Source organism: Chroicocephalus ridibundus, chromosome 1 (genome assembly GCF_963924245.1).
Source record: "Chroicocephalus ridibundus chromosome 1, bChrRid1.1, whole genome shotgun sequence".
Classification (NCBI taxonomy): domain Eukaryota; kingdom Metazoa; phylum Chordata; class Aves; order Charadriiformes; family Laridae; genus Chroicocephalus; species Chroicocephalus ridibundus.
The window spans coordinates 186,417,041-186,443,379 of record NC_086284.1 but is presented as its reverse complement, the minus strand read 5'-3'; the positions used below and the strand labels follow the sequence as shown (position 1 = coordinate 186,443,379).

The following is a 26,339-nucleotide window of genomic DNA, read 5'->3' as shown; positions in this document are numbered from 1 at the left end:
TGTGGAATAGGAGGTTACTTGAGAAGCCTTCCACCATCATGTCTCCCGTGCTTTTATGAAAACTGTCTTTATCGCGCAGGTTCAGCAAAAGCTTCTAAGTGTTTGCAGTAAGTGACTATTTGATTAACTAAAAACGTTCTTGTGGTGGTTTTTTTTTCCGGGTGCTACTGGACAGCACAATATACCGTCAAACTGTTGATGGGATTGTCACTGCAGCGCTGAGGCCAAGCGCCATGGGAGGAAACTCTGTGACCCTGAGCTCACCCTGGATCCCCAGCCAAAGCACCTGGGCTGCCTGGGCTGGGTGTCAGCCCTATAGCAGGTCACCAGCCTGGGGGGACTCAGCTGTGACGGGAGGTGGAGGCCAGGAGTTGCAACCCCCAGGAGCCCCCAGAACCTTGCCAGGGGGGTTAATGGAAAACCAAGCAGGTTTCCACTTGAGCCTGCCTGGGCTCTGCCAGAATTTTGTTGCAAGAGCATATTTTCAGAAAAACTCCCATTGAAATTTAAAGCCAAATGAATGGAAATTTTCCACCTATAGCAACAACTAGACCTCTTAGTGAGTAATTGCTGACTAGCTCTAATTACTATTATGTCAGCCATTGAGAACTAGCCAAGCATGCCAGGGTTTACTGAAAACTAACACCAGAGCCAGCTGCTTTGTGGCTTATCTAGGCCTGCTGCCCTTCTTTCAGATAGATGTTGTTTAACATTGTCTCTGATTATTTATGGACCAGGGAGGACTTTGCCCTGTAATGAGTGTCCTTTGTTCTGCCTCTTTCCAAATCTAGACCTGAAATATTTAGTCATTACTTCTGTTTCTTTCTATATAATTTCTGACATTCTTGTCACGTCCATTTAATGACACACCTCTATGGCCGCTAGAATTTCTAATGCATTTTTGTTGCCTTCTTTTTTGACCTCGAAGACCTACCTTTTCCTTTTCTTTAACTCCCCTCAATTTTAATTCTTTGATTGAAACTACCTCCCCCCCCCCCCAAGAAATTTATAGCTCAAGAACCATCAGGACAGAGCAAAGGAGATGCTGCAGGGAATTGACGGTACCTAACCACAAGGGAAGGGGAAAATTGGGGAGGATGTTGGTGTCGCAGGTGTTGAGCAAGCGTCTGGGTCTGCAGTGCCTCCCTCATTAGTGGGCAGGTTGCCCACTCATGGGCCAATTTAGTGGGCCGGGTCTGCGAGCGTGGTTCTCACATGAGCTCATTGGTGCTGGAGCGGCGCGTAGACCAGTATATTTTGGGCTACGATTATACACCAGACAAATATGTAACAGCAGGAAAACCTACAGCTGCAATGATAGGAAGTATTTATACAGAGTGGTACCATCTGGTGCGCGCTCCTAAGAGTGACTATACTTAGCTGCTATACTGTGTGTCCCGGCTAATCCCACGCTCCAAAGAACGAGGCATTCAGTATCTCGCAGATAACCCCACTTTTAACTCCAGCCATTCTCTCCCCAGTGATCTCTATGCAGCTCCATGAATAGACACAAAACAGGGTATGCAAAAGGGTTATTATACGAAGGGGCTGCCATCTTGCTCGTCTGCAGATAGATGGATACACAAATTTCTCTCTTAAAAGGGAATGCAGTTTTAGTGATGCTCGTGTTAAGGCTACCAGTTTGACTCTGCTTGATTTGCAAAAATAATTCCTTCTCCTGATAGCCTAAAACAGAAGAAAGAAAGATCTGCAGTCTTTGAAAAATTCATTTATTGTACATCCATGGATGGTTTTGTAATAAAAATCCTCACAAGGCCTATTGTCAACATTACAAAACGAACAAGAAACTCCAACATGCACCATTCCCAGCAGTGCTAATAAGTTAGTGTGCAATACTACCCTTACTCCCAGTGTGCACAGCAGCTGCATATCGCTGTGACCAACTTGAAAAATTGACATTTTACAGACTCTCTACCTCTAATTTTGGACACTGACAGTTTTATGCTGTGAAAAGGCAGAGAGTTATGCCATTGTTCCGTAGTTTTTCTCTTCTTTTTCTTGAGGTCATCTATGTTTTAGATGGGTTACATGAATTCCTAAGTCTCTACGTGCAGCTGCAGTCACTATGTGTGCTTTTGCTCTGAAGCAAAGACGCAGTTACAGTTCAGTTCTTCCCTCCATGTAACTCTCAGTAATGGTAACAGGAAGAGAGGTGTGCGGGTGTGTTACTATTAACTCTAGTCCATGTTAAAAGTCTCTTCAGTAATAATACAGCATTATTTGTATTAGTCTGCTTAAAATAGAGCAAAAGATTATTGGCACCTTTTTCTTTAAAAAGTGCAAAGCCAGACTTGGCATTCATGAGGAAGCGTGCCCCGGTATGTTAAGGATACAGTACTCAAGTGAGCATAAAATACTGCTTAGAAAGATAGCAGTTGGCATGGAATACATATTTGATATTCTTTTCCAGTTAACCTGGAAGTGTACACGCATTTACGCGCACACAGACAGAATTTCGTGCGAAGCCGAGGAGTGAGCGGAGACAACTTCTGTGTGCTTTCTGGCTTTCTGAGCTCTCAGGTGCACACTCAACAGATTTCTAAGTTGGAAAATGAAAACTCCAGTTACGTGAGCCTAGATTTGTGTAAGCGTGTCGAAAACAACAGTCGCACCTTCCCACTTGTTCCCTCTGCTATGGAGTTAACGTGACTTTTCTGACTGTTTTCCCCTGGCGCGTACAGAGAGCGTATGTAGTGGATACTCCACAGCCCAGCCAAAAACACAGTCTGGAGGGTACCGAGTGTTAATTAAGCATCCATATAACACAGAACTTAACCTTTTTTTTTTTTCTTTTCTGTCTTGTACAGCTGCATAGCATGATACACTTGAGATTATCAGTAATGCCTTTTCCTTTGCATACCTTAATTATGTATGTTGTTGAATGCTAGCATACGCATAGACAAGCTAAGGCACAGCAACCGAGCAAGTCACCCAAATTTGTGGTGTACAATGGTAATACAGAACTTTGAGGCACATATTAAAAATTCTCAAGAGGAAAACATCTTGCAATTTATTGTAACTTAAGTAGTAAACATCTGAATGTGTTTTTACACAGGTAACAGTTAGGGCTCGCTACAGGTGTATTTCAAACATTGCTGAATGAAAACGAACCTTTTACAAACCCACCAATCCAATATGTTTTCTTTGAAACAATATTAAGTGTGTGGCTATGAAAAGAGAGTGACACATAAAAAAATTGCAAAAATCATTTACCACAGGGTAGCGTTTTTATAACTAGAGGAAAACAAAAAATTATGTACATAAATACATATATTTTTATATATAGCAAATTACAGTTTTCTGCACTGAACATTTATCAAATACACAAGTACTGAACAATACTGGATAGGGTGCTTAGCCACACCTTGTGGTCTCCTTAAATTCCTGTGACAATGGAAGACAAGTTTCTACGGAGGGTGCAACTTGTTCAGTGATGCAAGCTCACACAAGACTTAAAAAAGTAAAGAAAACCAAAGAAACCCACAGCAGAAATGCCTGACATTTCCAGCACAGGCATCTTTAACAACAAAACATGAATGCTCAACTGTTCTTCAAGCACGCAGCCCAGCACAGAGTCTGTGCCAGTAGAGCTTTATTCTGTATGGCAGCGGTCACCTGCTGAGGGCGATGAATTTGGGCAACTAATCTGATGCTCAGTTTTGTCCACTGGCTTGTCAAAGCTGTCGCCTTTCTGATAGACAGGTTGGTAGGGAGCAGTCACCTTTCGGATCCCCTACAGAAACCGTACCCTTTCTCTTGGAGCGGGGCAGCCACTCCCACCAGCTCCAGACAGAAAACAAGGCACTAGATGGTTTTCTGGCCATTAATTTTCCAAGGCTCTAGGAACTGTGGTTATTGGCATGACGGGAGAGGTTGAAAAGGCTGAAACCAAGCTATTTTTGAGGACTATGTACACAGTTATTTTGGTTTTGAAAACAGAAAGCATCCACACCACACATTTCATTTAACCTGGCTAGAAATGCTAAGCTCAGGTTCCTAAATGCATAAATAACAATCCTTAGTGAAAAGGATGAAGTAGACTCCATTGGCTTCTAGCGACCTTACCAGAAACTGTCTTCAAAATACTGCAGTTACTAGCTAGGAATGACAGTCCAGTTTAGGTATCCTTTGGAGCACACAATACAAATATTTATGGTATAAAAAGCACTCAGTTGTCTCCACAGGTTAGTGGTGTCTGGAACTTGGGGAATTGTAAATCCAGTCCATTACAATAAGGGTCATACTCACAACCATGAAGATCATACCAGCTATGAGAAAAATTAGAGCCTGCAATTGGAAAACGAAACTGTATTAATAAAGCAAGTCACTGAGCAGACTGTGGTTCACAGACTGTCCCGCTGGAACACCCAGGGCCTGAGTTTGGGTCATTCTCTGTGACTGAAGCCCAAGTAATGTCACACAGGGCTACATGAATCAACGTTAGTTCTGTGTGAATTTCAGTCCAAGACAGCCAGGCTTTACAAGACTAGATCTGAAAGTAACCCACTTTGTTACTATGAACAATAATGCAAAATATGACAGAGAAACAGGTTTTTTTTCTTTAAAAACTGACCAATTTTCAATGAATCATCATTGTCTCTGATATCAAGAACAACTTCAGAGTTAATCCTTTTCATCCTTATTAGAGAAACAGGTAAGCCCATCTCTCTTCTCTGAAGGCATTTCTGTTTATATTCAAGTGATTCAGATATTTATAGTCACCCTTTGCTTTAGTGGGGCTTTAGTTTACCGTAATCTGTCCACACTTAACAATATTCTGCCTCGCAACACAAAGATGAATATTGTATGTGATCTCAGGGCAAGGTGTGGAATTCTACATGTGCCTAACACACAGCAACATGAGGAATGAACAGAGACATGAACAAATATTCACAGTGTCTCTATAATAACAGCTCCAAAAGTTATTGTCAGAAATGATTTTATGATAACAAACGTTTTCTTTTACCATAGAACCATAGAATCATAGAATGGTTTGGGTGGGAAGGAACCTTAAAGATCATCTGGTTCCAACCCCCTTGCAGTATGGATCGGTTGAACTTCCACTTACATGTTTTTTGTGAACATGTATACAGAGATACATATGGATATATGTTTACATTATGTGCCTGCATATATACTTCAGCAATAACTTTTCTGATTACATTTTCAAAGGACATCTCCTTGGTGATTTTGTTAAATGCGCAGATAACTATTGATATTCAGGATGAAAGGTACTGCTGCAGCAGTCCAGCATGATGTATGAACACACGCTGTGTATAAATGATAGACCTTCATATATGTCTCCTGTAGGTTTATGGATCTGTCTCCGTGGGGAACTCACTATTACTTAATTATCTCTGCAGTACTACTTCCTTCTTAACCTTGGCCTCAAATCTTCCTGTTAATCGGCAGCTGGCCTTCTAGCGTGAACCAACAGCTCCTTATACACCATCTAGGTATTATTTATACAAGTGCAGGTGTTAACTAGAGCTTAGATTGGATTAAAAAAATGCCTTTTTCTAGTGATTTAAGACACACTTTAACATAGGTGCTTACTGTTGTGTATCCGTAGCAGTAGGGCGCTAAAGGCTTTGGCTTGTGAAGCCTGGCTCTCCACGCTAAGGTGAATCACGCTGCCCAACCTGTATTTTGAGTGAGACACCACCATTTACAAGCAACTGCCAGATGTTGCAAGTCAAAGGTCTGAGTATTTGTGACCAGGGGAAAGCACACACCCTCCCATCCGTCCTTTTGCAAATTGCTGACAGCTGCCTTACCCCGATCTTCTGGGGAGACCTCAGGGGCTCCTTCTCAACGAGCCGCAAGTAGAACGCAGAAGGGAGGATGAAAATCAGCAAGGTGGCAGAAGAGGCACCTGGAAGAGAAAGCAGAGCTGAGTAGCATCTGACACATAAGCAACGTGGTGCACCTGCAAAAGAGAGCGTGTGGGGAGGCACCTGCTTTTCCAAGCCCAGCTGCACAAAGGGCTCTCTCCGTAGACAGCATTTGTGCAAAGCTGTAGATGTCCAAACACTTATTTGAGTGCTCGGGGCCCGAAGAGGCACTCATTACCAAGAGAATTTGTGGCTGCCTGCAATATGGACATCTGCATATGAGCTGGTGAAGCGAGGACAAACAGGCGCTCCCAGGGCGCGATGACCCTGGAAAGCAGGCGTTGTAAAGAGGGTGGATGAACTGTGCCCTGGAAGCGCCTTCTCCTCTCCTCTCAGCAGAGCCCAGCGCGGTGGCCCGGGTGTAAAAGACAGGGAGAAGCAAACCAGCTGCCTGCGTGGAGTATAAAACATGAAAAAGGCAGAAACCCCATGGAGATGTCTTTCTCAAGGGCATCTGCATCCCCGAGTCCTCAAGCAGCTCAGAGCACGGAGGCTTTTCATGGAGCTCTTTGGTCAGAGGCCAAAACTGACCAAACCAAAGAGGCCGGGAGAGAACTGTGAATGTCAAAACAAATGCGTCACTTTTCTCCTTTTCCTAAAATCACAGTTTGGAAGTCAATACATTTTGTCCAGGATATAAATGCTTGAAAACCAAAGGTGATTTCCCTCTCCTCCACATGCACTAAATACCTTTTTTTTTTTTTTTAATCAAAATGGGAATTCCTTCCCAGTGTTTATACTGTGTTTATTGGGCTCCTTGTGCCTCATGCCAGGTAGCAATGAGTCTGGGTGGCATTTAGCTTTGTCTGTCAGCCGCTTGGGATTTTTTATTTCCTTTTTAGCTTTAATCTGTGTTTATATTACCCTACCGTAAGACCCAAACTGAGACCGTCATTCAGTCTGTGAATGTAAATACGTTATGGAAAGGATTAACAGAGTAAACAAAAAGTATTTATGAAACCTACCAATAAATCCGAAGATGTCTTTAATAGTCGGGACAAAAATTACAAGCAGGTTATTAAAAGCAAGAATTACTGCTGCAATCAGGAAATGTCTTATCCAGCTGAATGGCCTTTTGGGAAACAGCAATGCACTGATAGATGAACGGATCTGTAAGATGAAAACCAGCAGGGGAAAGTAAAACAGCAATTAATTTATCTTTACTTTTCAATTTTTTAAAATGATCTATGCTAGTTAATTTTGCTGTGAGAAATTCTGACTGAAGAAATGTGTTTTCAGTCTTTGATTCCCTTAATGTAACCTCACTCTGATGTAGGTTTTTGAGAACTGGGTTCACAGTTTAATGCAGAAACACAAATATTTGCAGTGTAGAAGAAAGTCAAGTAAACAGGGTGTAAAATCAGGGACATGAAATCTGTTCAACTGAAAGATGCTAATATCAGCAAAAAAAAAACCCCAAAGAAACCCCCATTACGAATACTAATCAGCAGGCAAAAAATGCACGGGTGAAATATGAGTTGCTGTATTCCTGAACCTGATCCCTCTGAAAATCCCACTGGAGTTCTGTCGTTTACTTTTGTGAGAGAAAGAGCAAGCTGTTGTTTTACTTCCATTAAATATATACATACACATATACATATATGTCTCAAAAGAAAAGCATATTTTTCAATGTCACTCGGAAATTATAATCCTAAAAAGCTATTGCAGAGGACCCTTTTTGCTCTGCTGACTTTCTCACACAACATGGAGAGAGGTTTTTTTCGCTTTTTCATCTGCAAAGATGGTAAGTAGGAAAAAGGTCATGAGCAAATCCCTTCGGTGGCAGGAGATAGTGTTACTCTGAAGTACCGTGATTAACTTAAAAGATTTGAAATGTAGAAGCTGAACAAAAATGTTTTTACACTGAAAAAAGCTCAACCCCCACTTCCGTTTGGTTGTTTTAAAATACAAGACCACTGCTTCTAGATGTGTTGGACAATTCAATAAATGCATGGGGTTGTCAGACTTGGAGCCCTCCATTTGAAAACACAGCATGAATTTTGCATTCTATGTTTTTCAGGTTGATGTGAGCCAATATTAGGAAGAGGGAGGCAGATTACAAAATTTTTTCCCAGCCCCTGAGCTAGTGTAAAACAGCTTTATTCCACCAAAGGACTGCTGCCTTCATTCCTGTTCACTTATTGTCGGCATACTGTGCGTTATTCCTGCCGTGACATAATCCTTAAAACGAAGCTCTCAAACCGAAGTTTTACAGTGAATAATAGCATATAGATCTATATTCAATGCTTTTTTAGCCATGTAATGGTTTGTTTTTTATAAAAAAAGAATACACTGACTACTTTAAGAAAAACCAAATGTGCTACTGTATAAAAAAGTAGTTGATACAACTATACTGCTTGTTTGGACTAATTAGATCTGCTGAGCTGGCTGTCCTGGTTGACCACGTAAAATTGTTTGATCTGCTGGCTTACAAGCAAATGATATTTTCTCGCGGGTTCTTTTAATAGAGCAATTAGTGCTGTGGTATGGAACTGCTAAGCCTTTGCACCCTCTTCAGATATAAAAATGATTATACAGAAAGCTAAAAACGCAAAATGTTACATCTGACAGAGAGAGGATTTTGCAATGCCCTTAGCTTGTTTTCCCATGAAGAGTGGGAGTTAAGCTTAGCGAAGTTAGTTAAGACTAATTGAAACATGTAGTCACTGGTTTAAACACAGCATTTAAGGCAGAGCACTGAGCTAGATATCACTCTGGGTGATCAGAACTCTTTTTTTTGGTAGATAACCTTGAATGGTGATCACTGCTCTTAGGCATTTGTCAGCAAGCCTGGAAACAGTACCTACGCAGAGCTCGTGTTTGCATGCAGGACAACGGAGCAACAGGACCCCGGGGTTACTGCTCTCATCAGATGGGAACACCACCGTGTGACGTGGACTGCTGGGAGCTCGCCGGCAGCATGATGCTGGGCTTGTGCGTGCCGTATAAATGGCACACCAGCCTCCCAAAACTTAATGACGAGGATCAGTAATTTCCTCTCCTGCTGCCCAGCAGCTCAGGAAGGGCACGAGGGACAGTCCTGTACATTCAGGAGCCTGGAGGTCTGCTCTTCAGGTGGGGATTGATCCCTGAGGAGCATCGGTCCCTCTGCAGAGTGGTTTGTTTAGCTGTGTCTTTATGTCCCTGCTACTTTGGACGTTGCGTTTTTCCCTGTGAACAGCACCTAGAAGCTCCAAACTTTGCTCAGACATCTGACTGTGTGGCTGAGTCTTAACTGGCTCTTTTCTGGCACTTAGCTTCCTCCCCTGTCCAGAGGTTCAAGCATGTAAGATGTGCACAGGGCCTCTGCCCCTGTACGTTGGCAGCCAGGTCTGGCAGTCCTGCATAGCGCGTGGCCCGAGCTGCACGTGTCTGTCTTGAGTTTGGATGCTGTAGTAGGTGCCAATGTCTGTGTTAAGAAATCTCACAAGTGGTTTCAGTGTATCCCCAAGTCTTCGGTACTTACGCTGCTGCTCTGATAAATATAGTACAGAAAGAGAGCCAGAGAGAGACAGGGCAGTTGTTCCTGATTTGTTTGTGATTTATTTATAAGGACTGATTTATTTCAGTCTTTCAAAGTTTGTAACCCTAACTACCTACGGTCCTTGCTCGGGGCAAACAGCATATGAGAAAGCAGACCCTCCCAAATAAAAACTCAGGCTTACTTTTTCTCAACGTTAAAGTCTGTCTGTGCTGAGTACATACAGTCAGTGTATATGGGCTAGTCCCAATTTCAGCGTCAGCAGCTGCCTTACTTACGGGGAACAGGACAAGGGGCACGGTCAGGGTTACAGCCATCAGCACTGCCAGGCGAACTGACACCAAGAGGGCGTCGAAGGTGTACACTTTGGTGTACGTATGAAGTAGCTCATCTTCAACTTCTCCTACGAAACGGAAACAGAAAGGAGCTAAATCACTTAAGCAATATCTGCACATGCAGAAGGATCTTTATACTGCAGCCAGATAAGATTAGCCCTGGTCCAGCTGCTATCATCAGATAGGCGTTACAGGCTAGGCACGAAAGAGGAATTTTCCCAGCATGACTGATACAAGCCCATCATTCAGAGACGATGAGGGTAATACAGCTCTGAGGTGATGCTTTGTACTCCAGTATCTCAAGTGACTTTCTCAAAGTCGTTAAGTGGATGCGGAACCTGAGGTAAAAATAATTTCTCTGGTACAAAATGGGAAACAACTGGCTGAACTGGGAGCAGCTGCCTTCGACCTCCACCCCCGTGTCCCAGCTCCCAGGCACAGCCCTCTTGCCCCAGCGACAGAGAGCAGATTGTGCTGCGTCATTCACTTCTCTGCCGTAACGGAGGAACTAACGAGGTAAAAAGAGGTGGTGTTTGCATAAAACAGTGGGCTAATACAGGGGCTACTCTGTTTACCTACCGGTTAGTCTGGCTCATCCATATTTTTTTTTACACTAGAATGATTTGAACCTGTTTTTCAGCATAGGTGAAGCTGAATTAGTGGTGTCAGAGCCAGGGTGGGTAGCACTTAATAGCGTCATGTAAAACTGTTGAGCACTAAAGTATTTTTAGCACGGTCACTCTTAGCCTTTGCCAAGAGCCAAGTTTACAGCAGCTTGTTGTCCCAGTTCACGGAACTAAGAAATACAAAACTGGTCCCCCTAGTATGTGCCACTGAGTCTCTCATTGGTAGGAAACTTGTGGCCTGACAGCTGGATGAATCTCACCGCTTATTCAGGAGGTTACACATTGCGTATTATGTTTGAACAATGCTTACACCTGGATTCAGGCCCACAGAAGAGATATGAACGCTTGAGCCTCCGTGTGGTAGAACCATCTCGCCTGCTTTAAAATGAGAGGGAAAATTCTGCAGAGAAGAGGGCCTTGACCTACCGTAGAAGGTAAGGTATCCAAAGAGGCCAGCCAGAAGATACATGATGAGCATGCCAGTGATGGAGATATTTGAGACATTCTGCATACGCTTTCGGGAGCGACTGAAGTAGGAGAGAAAGAGAGTAACAGTGCTATTCTTATAAAGCCTCTATTTGTACAAGAAATACTCTGAAGACTCATAGCTCTACTGACATCCCTTCACTGGCTAGGAAATTTATAGCAACTATACTGGTTATACAGAGATCTTTACTTGAAGCTTCACAGCTCTGTGAAGAACAGCACAGACTTATAAGTGCGTTGAAGCTCCATTTCTACTGTTTACTCAGTGACAAAGTGCCGTGTTATTTTGTATATCATTATTTATACACTATCAATTTCAAATGGTGTATTTTAAGTAAAAAATGGAGAGGCTTAAAATTACAGGGCTGGTAATAATAACAATAAACAGGAGCTTTCAGTCAGCTCTATATGAACATACCCTTATATCTACATAGGGTTGTTCTGCAGGTTGAAGAACCTCCTGCAGGTCAAATCCTTTCTTTAGAAATCCCTTGGTTAAAGATTTGGTGTAAGAAAATCTTCAGCTTATAGGACCTGGAAGCATGTTCCCAAGTCATCTGAGAGTTTTTATTTCTTCTGAGGTTAAACCTGCTGAAATGGGAGGTAATGGGCCTTGGCCTACTTGAGTTTTGCAGCACAACCTCCTGTAATGTAAGTCTTGCTGTTGAACAAACACATTTTCTTCCCAACTGTCAACTCTGTGCTGATTTAAGCAAGTGTATTTGATTTTTGATATTTGATAAGCAAAATAGGCTGGGTGAAGAGCCTATGTAAGACACCCAAACCAATGGCATCCCCAGAAACCTTAAGAGTAAGCAGCAGCTGACCCAGACCCATTAAGATATTATTAGAAACCAGAATTATCTGTTTCAGTGCAACCAAGCTCCCCAGAATATTTCACATCATTCGAAGGACTGTCCATATTCCTCCTTTCCTAAGTAAGTATCAATCAACGTGGCTATCTGAACAGTGGTTCTCTGTCACCAATATCTGACTATTAGGACAAAGCAAAGCCAATATCTGCTTACTATGGAAAGCAATAAATCATTAGCAGGTGGGTGACTACACACCAGCAATCAAGGCAGAACATGTAGAAAGTGATCTCTAGCTATGGTTAACTGGAAGTATGGGACAAAATTTAAGAACCTTACTCTTTCAGTTCACTGTATATTGGTAGCACCTCAGGGTGGCATACGAATGCAAATGCCAGGATGGGTATTGCATAGGCAGTCTGTAAAATAAAGCTCCCATTAGTAAGAATGGTCACTGCTGTACCTCTGACTTTCGGCAGGCAGCAGTTTAGCTGTGGTATGAATGGCTAAAGAAAAATTCTACAGAAGCTCCCTTACCCGTGAGTTGAACACAAAGTATTTTGGCTGACACGCGTCACTACTGTCGCTGTGTGCTTCATATTCTACACCACTTTTGGGAGAGGTATCTTTTGGCTCCTCAAGGCCTGGCAAGTGCCCAACTGTGTTGTCCATCATGAAATTCACACCAGAACCGAGAGACTCATTTGGCAACATGACGAGGTGCATTGGCACTGTGTTGTTCATGGCGGTCCAGTTTTCAGCCCCATGGTCCATGATGGGGAGAGGACAGGGTATCTGGGATTTCTTGAAGATTACCTACAAAAGAGTAGACAATGTCATCAGAAGAGTACCACCATAGGACTTTACACTTACTTCCAGGGTATGCCAACAGAAATATAAACAGGCACACAGAAGAGAGAGGGAAAAGAGAAGCAGCAAGAAACCAAGTGCTATCACTTTTGTTACTCCTGGAAGTATTTGTTGTTACTCTGGCTCTGCTGTTGTCCTGCTTTACTTTTTGTTCTCAAGTGTTGTTTTTTAGGCTGATCTTTTTTACTCTGGCTATGTTCAGCAATAGGCTTGTTGATTTGATTCACTTGCGGGTGCTATTCTAACATCCACATTAAATTGTAATGGTAAGAAATATAACAGTGTTTCACAGTTTACAGGCTCTGTATTTGCTTAGAGACAATACCCAAAGAGTCACCTACCACACTGACAAAGAAAACCATACAGGTCAGCGAAAAACCACTCGTATAACCAAGATAACCTGTGCAGCAAGAAAAAAACAAACAGCAGTTCAGCTACATATAAATTCGCAATACTAATAGAAATAAGAACTGAGGTTAAGTGGGGCATTTAGCTTACCTAAGCTCTTTAGAAGGGAGAGGGGAAGAATAATTGCAACTGTTACGAGTATGACGAGGTAGTTCCCATTTAGGTACCATTCTCTAAAGAGGAGGAATAAAAAATAACAATCATTATCATTGACATCAAAGTGAAAAATTTTCATCTGAGGTTCAGGTTGGGCAAAGGTACCTACCCAGAACTCTCCTCAAGTTTCATAAATGCTCTGATCACTTCAGGAAGTTCATATTTAATAATAAAGAGGTAGCTTGACATTGCTGAAACAAACAAACAAACAGATAAACAAACATCTTCAGAGAAAACAGTATAGTTCCAACAAAAATAATCTGTTTTAAAAAACATTAATGCTTCTTGAAAAACATATTGTTTTGGGAAACCAATTTTTGCTAAAATAGAGAAATGAGTTTTGTTCAAATAACTGTGTGACTAAATAGGTGTGATGTTCCCTTGACATTGTTATGAGCATGTCCCGAATGACATCTAGCATTCAGTATTAGAATACAATACAGTTATTACTGAATTAACAACATGCTCAAATCACTCTTCTGATGAAATTTACGCTCTTAACTTTTCCTTTTGCTTTTCTGTTGTGAGTGTTGTTTTTCCAATGGACACTGTCCATCCACATTCCGTAGTAACTTTAGTTGTTACTGCCTCTAAATCTCTTTATCTGCCTTCTATTTTCAGCTTCTTTCTTCTAAACTCTACTCCATACATAAAAAACAAACCACTAGTTGTCAAGATTCCTGATGGAATGGTGGACTTCTGTACATCTCATTTAAATGTACTGACAGAAGGCATGCTTTTTTCCATTATTTTACGTTGGACACAGAGAGGTCTCTGGAGAGCTTTGGATCAATCTAGACAAGAGGACTGGAGTTACAGCTATTCCTTTCTAACAGGGAAGCAAACTTCCTTCCTGAATTCAACCACATTTGATATCCAGGCTTGAGGAAGGAAAGGAAGGCCATGGAATAGGATATTTATATTTCAACTACCTCTTAAGGTAAGAAACAATTAAAAAAAAAATTAAAAACTCCCCTGAGCTTTCAGATATGGTGTTCTCCAGTCTCTTAAGAGGATTCTTCCAGGGTAGTAAAAGGTAATAAGCTTTGTTGTATGAACGCACAGTCCTACCCCTACTACTTACATCAGTAAGTAAAGTTTCCTGTTCTGAGAGGATGGAGGTTACTTGATAGATATTTCACAGGAAGTATCTTTGTGGATGAATACTTTCAACAATCACTCTCAAACACTAAACATCTTAGAGAGACCACTACCCTGCTGTCATTTCAGGAGAGAATTCAGCTGGAAAATGAACTACCGAAGAGCCTTTCTTTTATGGAGAAGTCAGAACCATGTGCTGTTCCTTTTAGGTCACATTAATCTTTTCTAAATTGAAGCAGATGATGTCTAGTCTGAGCTGTACTCAATGAAGAGAAATGACCAACTCCTTGAGGACAGCCAGCCAAGCCATTTTAGCCATCATTGAAGGCTCTTCACTGGTTATGGAGAGATCCCAGGCAACTAGCTTTCACCAGACACTGAAGTGTCAGATAACTGAAACAAGGCAAGATGAATTCCTCCTTTGCTTCCTTATTACAATATAGTGTATACTGTACCTGGCTCATCTCTGATGCTATTTAGCCAGACAAAGGAGAGAAAGCACTTATGTTTTGTAGAAAAGCATCAGAAGTTAGAAAACTTTTGCCTCTTACCTCCAATGTTCTGCATTGTAACAGAAATGAAAACAGCACACTTCCCAGGCCAGCCAAATGCCTTTTCTCCCAGTTTTTCATATATTAGTGATCCTGAAAAAAAACCAAACCCAAACAAAAAAACCCCATGGGCCACTGCATTGGAAACACTTGATGAATTGCATTCGAAGGTAAAATACATCATGCAGTAGGGACTCTTAGTCAGTCATAGCCTGATCCTCATACCTCCTTCTTTTGATGTCTTCAGTAAGAGGTGGACCGAGTAGAGTGACAGTATTGCTACACTGAGCAGCAGAACTCTGGAAGGCAAAGCAGAAATCAGAATCTCAAGCAGGACATCAGAGACACTCAGTAAATCTGAATGTACACTTGCTCATTCACATTAAGTTCAACGCCTAAATAGTTTTCAGCAAGTTGTGCTTCGGACTCCCAGTGCTAAATGCAGAGATAATTTTCAGCTGTAGCTTACCTGTGAGAGCAGTTGCACCTTATACACTCCAGAAGCCCTTTAAGGCTTGTATAAGTCCAATTTTGTGTTATTCTACAAGGACAGGATCTTACATCTTGACAAGACCCTACTAAAGTGAACAGATTTCTATGCAAGAGTCAGGTCTTTGACCTCTTACCTGCTCACAGCTCTCATTTTAATCTCTCTCCTTACTCAGGGCCATCCAAAAAAAACCAACCCCAAACCATGACTGTGACAACTTGACTGCCAGCTCCTGGCTAGTCACTGCTTTTGACTTCTGCCATGTCATCGTGAAGTTGTGGAGTTTAGCTTGAGATGCCCACTTTGCAAAGTATATTAGAAATCTTGCATAATGCTAAAGCACGGCATGACACTGTAAAGCCTGCTCTTGGAGCACTTCCAGCATACTCTTCTAGCCTAGTCTGCTTGAAGGTACTGGTGCCTGAATTCATTAATCTGGATTACTGCCGTGTTCCTTCCACACAACATTTGCATCCTATGTGATTTCAGCTATCTGCCTTTTGCGAACTGCTGGTGAAAAATGTAGCTTTGTATGACATTTTCAGGTCACAATGCCATGGGCAGCATATCTTATACCATAACCGCCTCGTTGTCAGCCTGCACAAGTGTTGGTGCAGAGGGGGACACAATGATAACATGACGGAGCTAGGAAATACAGATGTGCCTTCATATAAGCAGGGTCATCTCTCATGTCGTGCGTTCATGCAATATGGTAAGGGGGGGATTGTGTCTAAGGTTGCAGTGTATCCTGCCAAGATGACATCCTTCTTGATCAGGGGAATCCATGCAAATGCTGTTCAGAGACATGATCTCCATGTCCTTGTACATGAGGTGTGCTAAACCAAAGCCATCCTGGTTGCACTTGGCTAGATCATGCCAGGCAGCAGAAGAGATGCTCTACGGTGTGCTCCATGTGCCATTGCAAACCTCCCCCCCAGGAAAGGAGGATGTAATGGGAACTTCTGGAGAGTTTCTGAGTTTTAGGAGCCCTTCTGCCTTCACCCTGCAGAACATCTTCCAGCACGAGAGCACTTGGGCAACACGAGAGCAGTCAATTACAAAAATTTAGGTGATGCTGACGGCATTGTCTAAATTAGAATTAGTGTCCAGCAGTTTCCATTTAGTAGATGGGATTTTTCTGTCCCCCTAACGCTAACATCACGATCCATGAAAACAGAACCTTTGCCAAGTGGATGCATGCCATGGGGGTAAAAATATCCCCCCACAGTTTTGTACTTTTAAATAAAACTCTTTTGTCTACCAGAAGGGGGAATGTTCTCATGCAGAAAGTATGGAAGAATGACAGAAAAGAAAATGAGCTGCAGGGTGATGTCCTTTGTTTTTGCTGTATAAGACTCCATAGGGTCGCTTTAGCATTGGTCCTTGCTTTAGCACTGCCAACAGAGCTAATGTCATTAGTCTCATATCAGATTTTTTAATCACCTGTGTGAATGAACATAGACTCAAAAATAAAGATATTACAAAGGTAATTTTTTCCCCCTACTGAAGCTTGATGTGTCACAGTTTTCTTTCTGGTGATAATTTATGGCCACACTAGTTAGTACAAGTTCTCAGAGAAAGTTGGAGAAAAAAAAATAAAATCCTACATCTTTCAGACTCTAATGCAGTCAGTTTTAGAATGAGCTTCCATCTTTGTATCTGCAAATACTATATCTAAACCGTTTAAGCGCAGGAGGTACTTATCCAGGACAGCATTTGCATCTACAATTAATTTTCTGTTAAAAATTCTACTGGCAAAACAGAAGGTGTTTCTTAGCAACCGGAAGCTACATGTAGCATTTCAAATGCTGTTGCTGTCGTAGTTACACCATCTCCAGAAGAAGGAAGGCGTATAAAGATAGCCGTCCAACCTGATTTAAAGGCTTGTTAGATTTCGGTAATGTAAAACAATGGCCTGTTGTCATACTATGCTGTCATGCTTTATTCCACCCTCGTGGGGGATTAAAATTAAAGGCTTCAGTTAAAATTAAAACCAGTTATTAAAAAATCGAAACCAACTTTTTTTGTACCGTGTCTCTCATTTTACAAGATTAGCTGTAGATTGAAAAACTTCACATGGCTATCTGTTACTGTCCATCAAAACTCATTTTGTATAGATACTGCGTGTCAGCCACATACCATTGCTGCCGTCTGTGCACATTGAGTACAAATAGACTTGAGGGAGCAACATTAAATCTGAATAAATCTACGAATGCCTTTGCATTCAAAGCATGCTGCTATTTCAGACTTATATCAAATATTCTTCTTCCATTTGTACATAGTGATTAGATTGTTGGGGTGATGCGAATATATACTTTATGGGTGATTTATTTCCCATGTTGAATTCCCATACTGAACCAGCAAGATTGCTGTTGTTATTTTAGGACCAGTATGCTGTTCTTCCCCTCTGGTTTTTGACTGCACAGTATCAATTCACAGCTGTGTTCTTGATACAAAACAGGGCTAAAATGAAAAAAAAAGTTTTGTCAGCAGCGGACGGTTCCTTGCGGTGCAGCTAAAATGTTTTCATTACAGATGATCTTACAAAACTTTTCAGCTAACAAAACAAGCTTAATGTACCTCTCTAACCACAAAAGCTTTAGCTCCAGCTCACTGCTTATATTCTATTTGCTTTTCGTTCTATATACTTACACAAAAAGGATAATTCCCGTGTTAGCCATGGCATAGGAGAGCCCTAAGATGCCACTGCCCATAATGGCATTGCTGAGGTTGAACGAGGACATTCCAAAGGAAGCTCTGCCCCGGTGCTGTTGGGAGCAAGAACAGAAAACGGCAATTAATTTGTGTTTTATTGAGCACAACAGAATAATTACCCTCATCGCTGGTTTTCCCTGTATTGCTCCCTTGATCCTTAGAGGTGGAGCTTTGTCAAGGTTCCTGAGCCCACGGGCACTTGCCGCCATAAGGAGGCTCTTTTCCCCCCAAACCAACTGTGCTGGCTGGTGTTTGCCTCTTCCCAGTCTCCCCTTCTCTCGGCGGGGAGGAGGGCTACATCCCCGACAGGCGGTTGAGGTGACATAGCCACGGCTGGCTGCGTTGGCCAGCCTCTGTAGAAGTACATGCTGTTGTCTAACAGATTTCCCAATTATTGACTTAAAAAATTCAGACGATTTTTAAAAAGTATTCCAACTGATTATCGAATTTTTCTTCAAGTAGGATGTGCTCCTTTCTTTGGGGAACTAAAAGTGTGTCTGGGGGAGAAAAGAAGGGAGTGCTGTGTGGCTCGGGGGGGAGGCAGGAGAGTGGTAGAGGACAAAAGACTAGGAAAGGGGGGATGGTGTGTGAGGGACTCACATCTGCCAACAAGTGGAAAAGAAGAGGGGGGAATATGGCTCTTACATTTAGCTTGCAATCACGAATAATATTTTTTGGTTTTATTTGATCAATCCTAATAAAACCTGTAACATGACCAATAAAATGATGCCTTTCTTTGCACCAAGTTTCCAAAAACTTTGAATAGAAGTTAAATCCTGATCAGAGAGGTACCCACAGGCACTTCCCAGGAACAGGTGTTTTGCTTCCATTTGGACATGGAGATGTCTAAAGAGTTGGAGATGTGCTGAGTGTGGAATGTTCAGCATTGTAGGCCAAACAGGAATGTCCTTTCTCTAAAGCAATGCAGCTGGATGTGGATTCATTTACACTGACGCTGGAAACAAACAGTTCAAACACACACACGCTAAAGCCCAGCTCTACCTTGATATAGAGCAACAAAGTTCCTCTGACCCAAATCTGTCAGAAATACGGGCGCAGACCCACCCCTGGCTGAACATCTCAGGTGAGATGACTTGGGTGCTACTGAAGTCTGAGTACGATCTGAGGAATTTCTCTGATTACTTGTGAAAGAAAGACCCAGTTTTACTTGCAAGACAACAGAAAGGGTTTGGAGCACTAACTGTTAGAAAATGTGTTTGCTCCTCCAAAGCCAAGATTATGCTGATCAAACTCCAGAGTAACTTTGTTTACCGAAACTTTTGTAAAAAGATTCAGATCAATAAGATTTACTTTGTAATTACCATGAAAAATTGAATAAAACTTACATATTCTTCATTATATTCTTCCAATTTCTTTTTACCCAGATATCCATTTGTAAGGAACTTCTGACTTTCTGCATCATCACTAGCAAATGGACTGAACACAAAGTAAAATAAGAAAATATTAGGTAAGACTTATGACACACATTATGTTCAAGCAGTGCCTTTTGTCATTAGTGGGAACTTTCCTTTGACATTGTAATGAAAAAACTTCCAGAAAAAACCCTCTTTTCTCCTGTAAGATTCGCGTGTCCAATGGCATATTTAATGGATCTTTGCTTTGCCTTGGAATTTAGTTTTAAACCCGGTAATCTTCAAATTATATGTGATTGAAGATGTTGGAAAGTAGCAATTCCTTAGTGCCAGCAATGTGCTAAAGCTGAGCACGTACTTTACATCCGAGGAACAAAGCGCCTTGCAACTGGAGATAGGTGCTGGGGGGCTTCAGCAAGCCGAGAGCTGGAGGCTGATGGCTGGCTTTGAGACGTCTTTCTCAGGCCACCCAGGTGCTGGCGCTATGGTGGGTCGTGCTGGAGATGCCTGAGTGCGGGCTGTCCCCACGGGAGCACCGAGCTGCTGCCCTCCGGAAAACGTTCCTCCTTTCCCACAGGGCTGAGGCACAGAGGCAGTGTGCTCAGGTTGCACTGCCCCTGTGTGAGTATTAATTTACACGTGTACTATCTGACTGGAGGAGCTGGAAATTGCCAAGTGGGTGCTCGGGGCCGGGAGCCTGCAGAGGTCACTCCAGGTGGTGGCCGGCGAGGGGGACCCGGGATGCCCCCGCTGTGCTGGGGACACCGTCCCCCGCGGCGCAGAGCAGGGAGGGCCGGTGCCCCGGGAAAATGCTAGCTAAACAATCACAGTAATTCCAATGTATCACCTAGGAATTAGTTTTAAGTCCCAGATGCCATCAGTGAAGCTTGGGTTTTTTTGATTGCTGGTTTCTAGCCTTAAAGGAGCAGCCTTCCCATGTAAATCCTTACCTCCTAATTGCAGCCTTTCCCGAATCCACCAGCTCCGTGTAGTTGTCTTCGAGGCTTTCCCCGCTGTTGCTCCGATCGTCAGGTTCGATGTTGACTTTTTGCAGCTCCATGCGATCCATTAGAGCGGTCAGCGCTTTCCAGCACACGCACTCGCTTCTTCACGGTAAACAGCACCGCGCCGTCTGCTTGCGAGTCCTCTCTACCATGCGGGGACTGCCGGAACACTCTGTTCTGCAAACAAAACAAAACAGAACTCATTAGAGTTTTCCTCAAATTAGATAAACCAATGTGAATCGTTGGGTTTGTGTTTGTTCTTTGTAATAGCATTAAGAGGGGAAACCGTTGCAGACTGGGAAAATTCTGGGCAAGCATAATGTCCCTTTATATGCCAGCACTTGGCCTTTCCGTCTCCCTTCAAATGGCAAAGAGTGCAGGGGCCGCTGGATGCACAGTGGATGTCCAGCATCTGACAAAATTACAAAGCCACAAGAAAACAATGTCTTAAACTACAGCCTTTGAACTTGTAAGGGATGGTGACGCAGTTAGAAATGCAAGGAGCGTGTCAGGGCTTTCCTACCACTGCTTCAAAATGTACAAAATCTTAAGGGAAATAATTCCTTTAGATAGTATTTTTTCCCTTAGGGTAAAAAACTCCCTGATGTTTTGAATCATTTGTTATAAGATCAATGTTGTCACAGGTTTAAATGTTTGTCACAGGTTTAAATGTTTGGGATCTGACAGAGGTGGCCATCTCTGTAGGATCGCTCCTCTGATGATTAGGAGGCGCAGTTCTGATATAGCAGGTTTTGGTTTTCAATATATCTGTGCTTAATTCTTACTTGTCCCACAACTAGAAGATCTGTCTCACACAGATTGGATATAAGACTACATGGATATAAGACCAACTTCACCCTTGTTAGAAAAAATCTTGCCTTTTAAAAATCATATGAAAACATGCTCAACTCTCTATTTCTGCACGGACCAAAGGAAACTGTACAGACCAAAGTTACAAAGAGGACTTCATCTCTGGGATCTCAGCAGCATTATGTTACAGTCTCAACTGCAGATACACATTTACATTAATTTGCTCATTCCCAGATTCAAGAGGAAAACACTCTGCAAGGAATACTGCAGTTTTACAATACTTTTCCCTTCCCAAAGATTTTTCTTGAGGTATCTTAAATCTCCATTTCACAGCTGAGGACGCAAAGAGGTGCGTTGGTGAAGGGAGCAAGCAGACACCAGGCAGCCCGTTGTTGGCACACCTGGGGCCGGAATTGCAGGCTCCTGGCAATTTACCTGCTACCTTGCAATCAGGCACACCGCCTGGATTCGTTACATTTCCATCAATATCACATGCCAAATGCAGCCCAGCGCTATTTGACAACAATATCAGAAAACACCACAACAAATAATTTCTGTGTCGCCCAATGACCAGACCTTTACTTTCCTCTGCTACTGATCACACGCTGTTCTTAAGAACATCTACGCATGTATTTGTAGTGGCAGAATGTTAGAGTGCACGTGCTTAAAATGTAAATGTAAACTTTAAATGCCAATCCTGGAGGCTAAAAAACTGACCCCAGGCCAGAAATTAAAGCCATCTTCCTTGCTTCTTACTAAAAACATTCACCCAGACCAGACAACTGAAAAGGAAAAGCAATATCAGAGTGCATTAGGAGATTTCCTACCGGAGAGAGCGGCTGTGTTTACTCCTTTCAGCTGCTGCGGGGAGTGTGCCTGAGGGGACGAGTGACTTGGGCATCGGGGCAGAGCTGCAGGCGCTCGCATTCCAGCAGCCGGGGGGTTCTGCCCGCTGGGGATATGAATAACTCTGGGACGCACACAAAAAAATAAATAAAAAAAAAACCCCAACGGAGCCCTGCCAACCGTGGTTTCATTCACAGAACCGTCTTCAAACGCAGACCCTGCCCAGCCTGAGGAGCAGAGTCCTTCCAATTCCTAATGCTTTTTTTTTAATCCAAAGTGTAAAAGTCAGGCAGGAAAAATCTGGCTGCACTTAGCCCTGTTCTGGTAAAGGGTAAAATCTCCGCTGTGCACGCTGCCTAGCGCTTGTCAGAGAAACATCCTGTCCAGAAGTGGCAGTCCAAAAAATACAGATCTTCAAAGAGTTGGGAAACAGAGGGAAAAGTAAGCAAAAAAGTTGCCAGGAGTTAAGTTACACAGAGATTAGGCTGAGGAGGAAAGTCTGTGCAGCACAGCAAACACAATTTGGAAAGGGAAGCAGAAATTGACTGGAAATGCATATTACAACGTAAGAATCATCTGGACATTGTCCTGTCAAACATTTGCACAAGCAATCTGATTTATGGGTGTAATCTCAAAAGTCTGTGGAATTATTGCATAAAGCAGTGATTTATTATTATTTTTTTTTCAATTTGTGGATTCCTAAATGTCTTCTGTTGAAGATCCACAGCCTCAGGTGGCAAAATTAAATCAATTGAGAACCTTCTTTCTTGCAGTTTTCACTTTTTAGGTTGACAGAGCTCAAGGGGTCTGCAAACCATGAGTTGAAAGCCAATGGCATAAACATGGGCAGGATGAGACCTGTGAAACAGGCTCCGTATTAGATTTGAATCCTGCAATCACTAATAACTCTAATTACAACCAAAGCTGCCTTTGAACTTCAGCAGAAATCGGCAGAACTGGTCCTTAGTTGGTACAAATCCATTTCTTCAGGTACTGAAAGGTTTGGGAGGATGCTGAGGTACCAGCAGTGGGTGCTCCCCACGAGTAATGTAGAAGGGGCAGAGTTGCCACCCCTTCACCTGCGGAGGAAATGGGGTAGCCTTGCACCTCTTGGGTCACTGCTTGACCTGCGAGATATTGTTTAGAAAAGGGGGGACGCACGAGCTGGGTCTGTTTAAACTAAAATGCTGGCTACAGCTGCGCCCTGTGCCATGCCCAAGGCCACTGCCAGGACTGGTGGATGGTGCTCAGATGCTCCCCTGCAGGGCTTCGTACCGGCTGGACCTCTGCCCCTGGGTGATGGCCAGGCACCAGGGCAGCGATGGCGTGACAGGGCACGGCCACCGAGGTCGGGCAGGCCTGGGCCCTGCCAGAAGTTATTTAGCACATGATATTGGAGGAGAAACACCAAAGTTCATCCGCTTTAGGTTCCCTGGGTTTTAATGCTTTCTGCTTCAGAGTTCAGAATTTGGTGCCTCAACCCTCTTTCAAGCATCCAGACCCATCGTGATCTGCTCGGCTTCCTTTCCCAACAGAGGAATTTTGTAAGTTTGGAAATAAACAAAAGCTTTCCACTTCTTTTTCCTTCCCTTTAGTTGAAATCAGCAAGTTTACCCCTTATGTTTACATACAAGAAAAATCTCTTAGCTCTACAGCGTTCCTTAAACTTGGCTTCAATACGGCAATGGTTTTGCTGCCTCCTGTGGCATTTGGCTGAACAGAAAAGATTTTTCTTAAAGTATGGCATTAAAATGGAAATATTGCTTGCAAAAGAGATTCACCTATTATTAGAGGGAAGTTATTTATCCCTATAAGACTGTTTTTCTATTCAAGTATAGGATCCTGTTCTACATCATTTATTAAATAACGGTCTACAGAAATGACTCAGAAGATGATGAAATTTTTGGCATCTGATTTCACAACGTTATTGATTTCTGTCCAGTTACAGTTCAGACATTAAAAGAATGGACAACCATTAGGCAAATAATGCCAGGTCACAGATATGACTAACATTTTCATGGATCTTGCAGTGTCAAGATTTGTAAGCTCTGCCATGGAATGTGATTTAGCAGATTTTGCTGGATTCTTCATCTTTATGACAGTGAGTTTATAATATTATTGACTATACAGCTATTTCAAAATGAAATAAGTGTTGTCACTGTGAAATAAACAATTAAAATGCAAAGCCTGCTTTCACTAATTCATTTATTTACAGAAATGTTAGCCAAGTAGATCAAGAGACTTGAAAAAAACTCAGAAGTTAGCCAAGGGCGGCAAAGGAAAGCAAGCATTCATTTCTTAATTGCCTGGTCAGTTTTAAACCCCTTTTGCTGCTTCTCTGGTTGTTTAGGTTTTGATTTGCTGTGCAAAAAAAAAAAGACTAAATTTCATTCCTGAAGAAATACCAAAGATGCTTGCCAACATCAATTACCATGTCAGTAAATCTTAAGAAGACCATCCTTCACATTGCACTTATATTTAAAGATTAATTAAACTTTTAATTCTCAATTTTTCAAGCTGTGGCCAGTGTCTAAAATACATTGATCAAACATTGTAAAGAAAAAATTTTAGGTTTACCTCTGAGTCGAGCGGGTTTTCTTGCTCCCTTGCTAAGCAGGTTATGTCTTTTAGGAATTGCACCTGTAATGAAAAGTTTGCTCTTGTGCAACCTAGAGCAGTTGGACAGTGATTTAAAGACAAATGGGAGTGTATCAGATGAACCAATCAAGAGCTGCTACACCCCAACAACTCCCTTTGACAAACTTGCGTCAGCTCTTTTTAAAAAAAAAAGGGGAAAAAAAAAAAAAGAAGAAAGGTAAATCAGTTTATTGGAGCACACGGAGGGCAAACATCTCAGTTACCAGAGCTATTTGCTCTCTCTGAGCTTAGCGCTATTACAAAATGCATATCCACAGAATGCTTCACCCACGCTTGATCATGCTTTCAGTCTTGATTTTTGAACGATGCGTGTGCATCAAACTTGCAGTAGCACAATAGTAATAAGCCTGGAAAACAGGACCTGGGAGAAATAACCGAGGGCTCCCACACTGCACTTATCTCTGCGACTGCAGAGCTACATCCTGCCGCCTCGGTGAGGTGTCCATGGCAGGACCTGGTCGGAAGTGTGTGTGCTTTCAAATAGGCTGCTTGACCTGTGCCTTAGTTTCCCAGTTGAAATATTGACTGCAATTGCAATCGTGGAGGTATATGTCAAGAGACAAACGTTATTCGTTTAATGGCTATGTAGACCCGTGTAGAAGTATCTCGTTACCGGTGATGTGCCTGTAATGCTGTAGAATTTACAACCTTGTACATAATGACCATAATTTAAAAAAACAAACAACCCTCCAGCCCTCCCTCCGGTGCAGGCTTTGTGATTAAAGCCTTCAGACTGGCCTGGCTGTGAAGGCAAGTGAGGGGATGGAATTTTTAATTCTTAGAGTTTCCTGCGGAGCACTTCAGACCGCTTTAGCTCAGGCTGGGTGACAACCTGCGGGAACCCAACCTGCTGCGCCACAAGCAGGGCTTCTGCCTGCTTGCTGCCGGCACCAACTGTCGTGTGCCATTTCATGGTTCCTCCCCTCCAAAAAAATCCTAGTTCCGATATAGACTCAGAGAAATAGTTTAACAAAAATAAGCTCTGTTTCCCTCAGTTCTGCATCCCCATGAAAACGCGACTGATCGCAAGGCCTGTCATGCCACACGATGCCAAAAGTAGTACAGTCCAAAGATTAAGAGGTGCAAGGTTCGGAGCTAGAGGAGTTCAAACCTACCACATAGTTGGAAAAATGAACTAACTTTTGGGTTTAGACTGGCTGAAGGGACTTTGCGTCTGAAAGCTGCCCATATTTTCCTTTGCACCAGCTGGTCTAATGAGGGAAACAGGCTCTCCCTCTAAAGAATGCGACAAAGAATATGTGTCCTTAATGAATTATAGCAGCCTTTCAGTACCTAAAGGGGGCCTATAGGAGAGATGGGGAGGGACTCTTTATGAGTTAATGTAGCGATAGGACGAGGGGTAATGGTTTTAAACTGAAAGAGGGTAGATTTAGACTGACTATCAGGAAGAAATTCTTTACTGTGAGGGTGGTGAGACACTGGAGGAGGTTGCCCAGGGAAGCTGTGGATGCCCCATCCCTGGAAGTGTTCAAGGCCAGGCTGGATGGGGCTTTGAGCAGCCTGGTCGAGTGGGAGGTGTCCCTGCCCATGGCAGGGGGTTGGAACTAGATGATCTTTAAGGTCCCTTCCAACACAAACCATTCTATGATTCTATGATTCTATTCTACGAATTAAAGCAGTTCTCAGCTGCAGTTTGTCATCGAACTGTTCTATGCCATCGGTAGGGTGAGAGGAGCAGAGC

The 26,339-nt window shown here is 42.6% G+C and overlaps 1 protein-coding gene across 1 annotated transcript; it reads right to left on the bottom strand.

The window, feature by feature from the left end:
• Positions 1-1,714: 1,714 nt before the first annotated feature.
• SLC38A4 (solute carrier family 38 member 4) lies at positions 1,715-24,653 on the bottom strand. The gene is made up of 16 exons (XM_063323090.1): positions 24,557-24,653; positions 20,270-20,500; positions 19,293-19,383; positions 17,884-17,999; positions 14,967-15,040; positions 14,742-14,834; positions 13,199-13,280; positions 13,024-13,106; positions 12,867-12,925; positions 12,193-12,471; positions 11,995-12,074; positions 10,784-10,884; positions 9,675-9,799; positions 6,881-7,025; positions 5,799-5,896; positions 1,715-4,308 (listed from the first exon to the last, which is right to left on the bottom strand). Exons 2-16 carry the CDS (start codon positions 20,386-20,388, stop codon positions 4,207-4,209), a joined length of 1,647 nt encoding a protein of 548 aa, XP_063179160.1. The 5' UTR covers positions 20,389-20,500; positions 24,557-24,653; the 3' UTR covers positions 1,715-4,206.
• Between the last annotated feature and the right edge of the window lie 1,686 nt (positions 24,654-26,339).

What these genes read in the sequence shown, in the direction of transcription:
- SLC38A4 (XM_063323090.1), bottom strand. Translation starts at nt 20,388, where the DNA reads ATGGATCGCATGGAGCTGCAAAAAGTCAACATCGAACCTGACGATCGG. An exon ending in AAACTTGAGGAGAGTTCTGG is followed by an intron (nt 13,107 to 13,198) that starts GTAGGTACCTTT and finishes CCTCCTCTTTAG; the next exon opens with AGAATGGTACCTAAATGGGA. An exon ending in GGTCTCCCCAGAAGATCGGG is followed by an intron (nt 4,309 to 5,798) that starts GTAAGGCAGCTG and finishes TTCCAATTGCAG; the next exon opens with GCTCTAATTTTTCTCATAGC.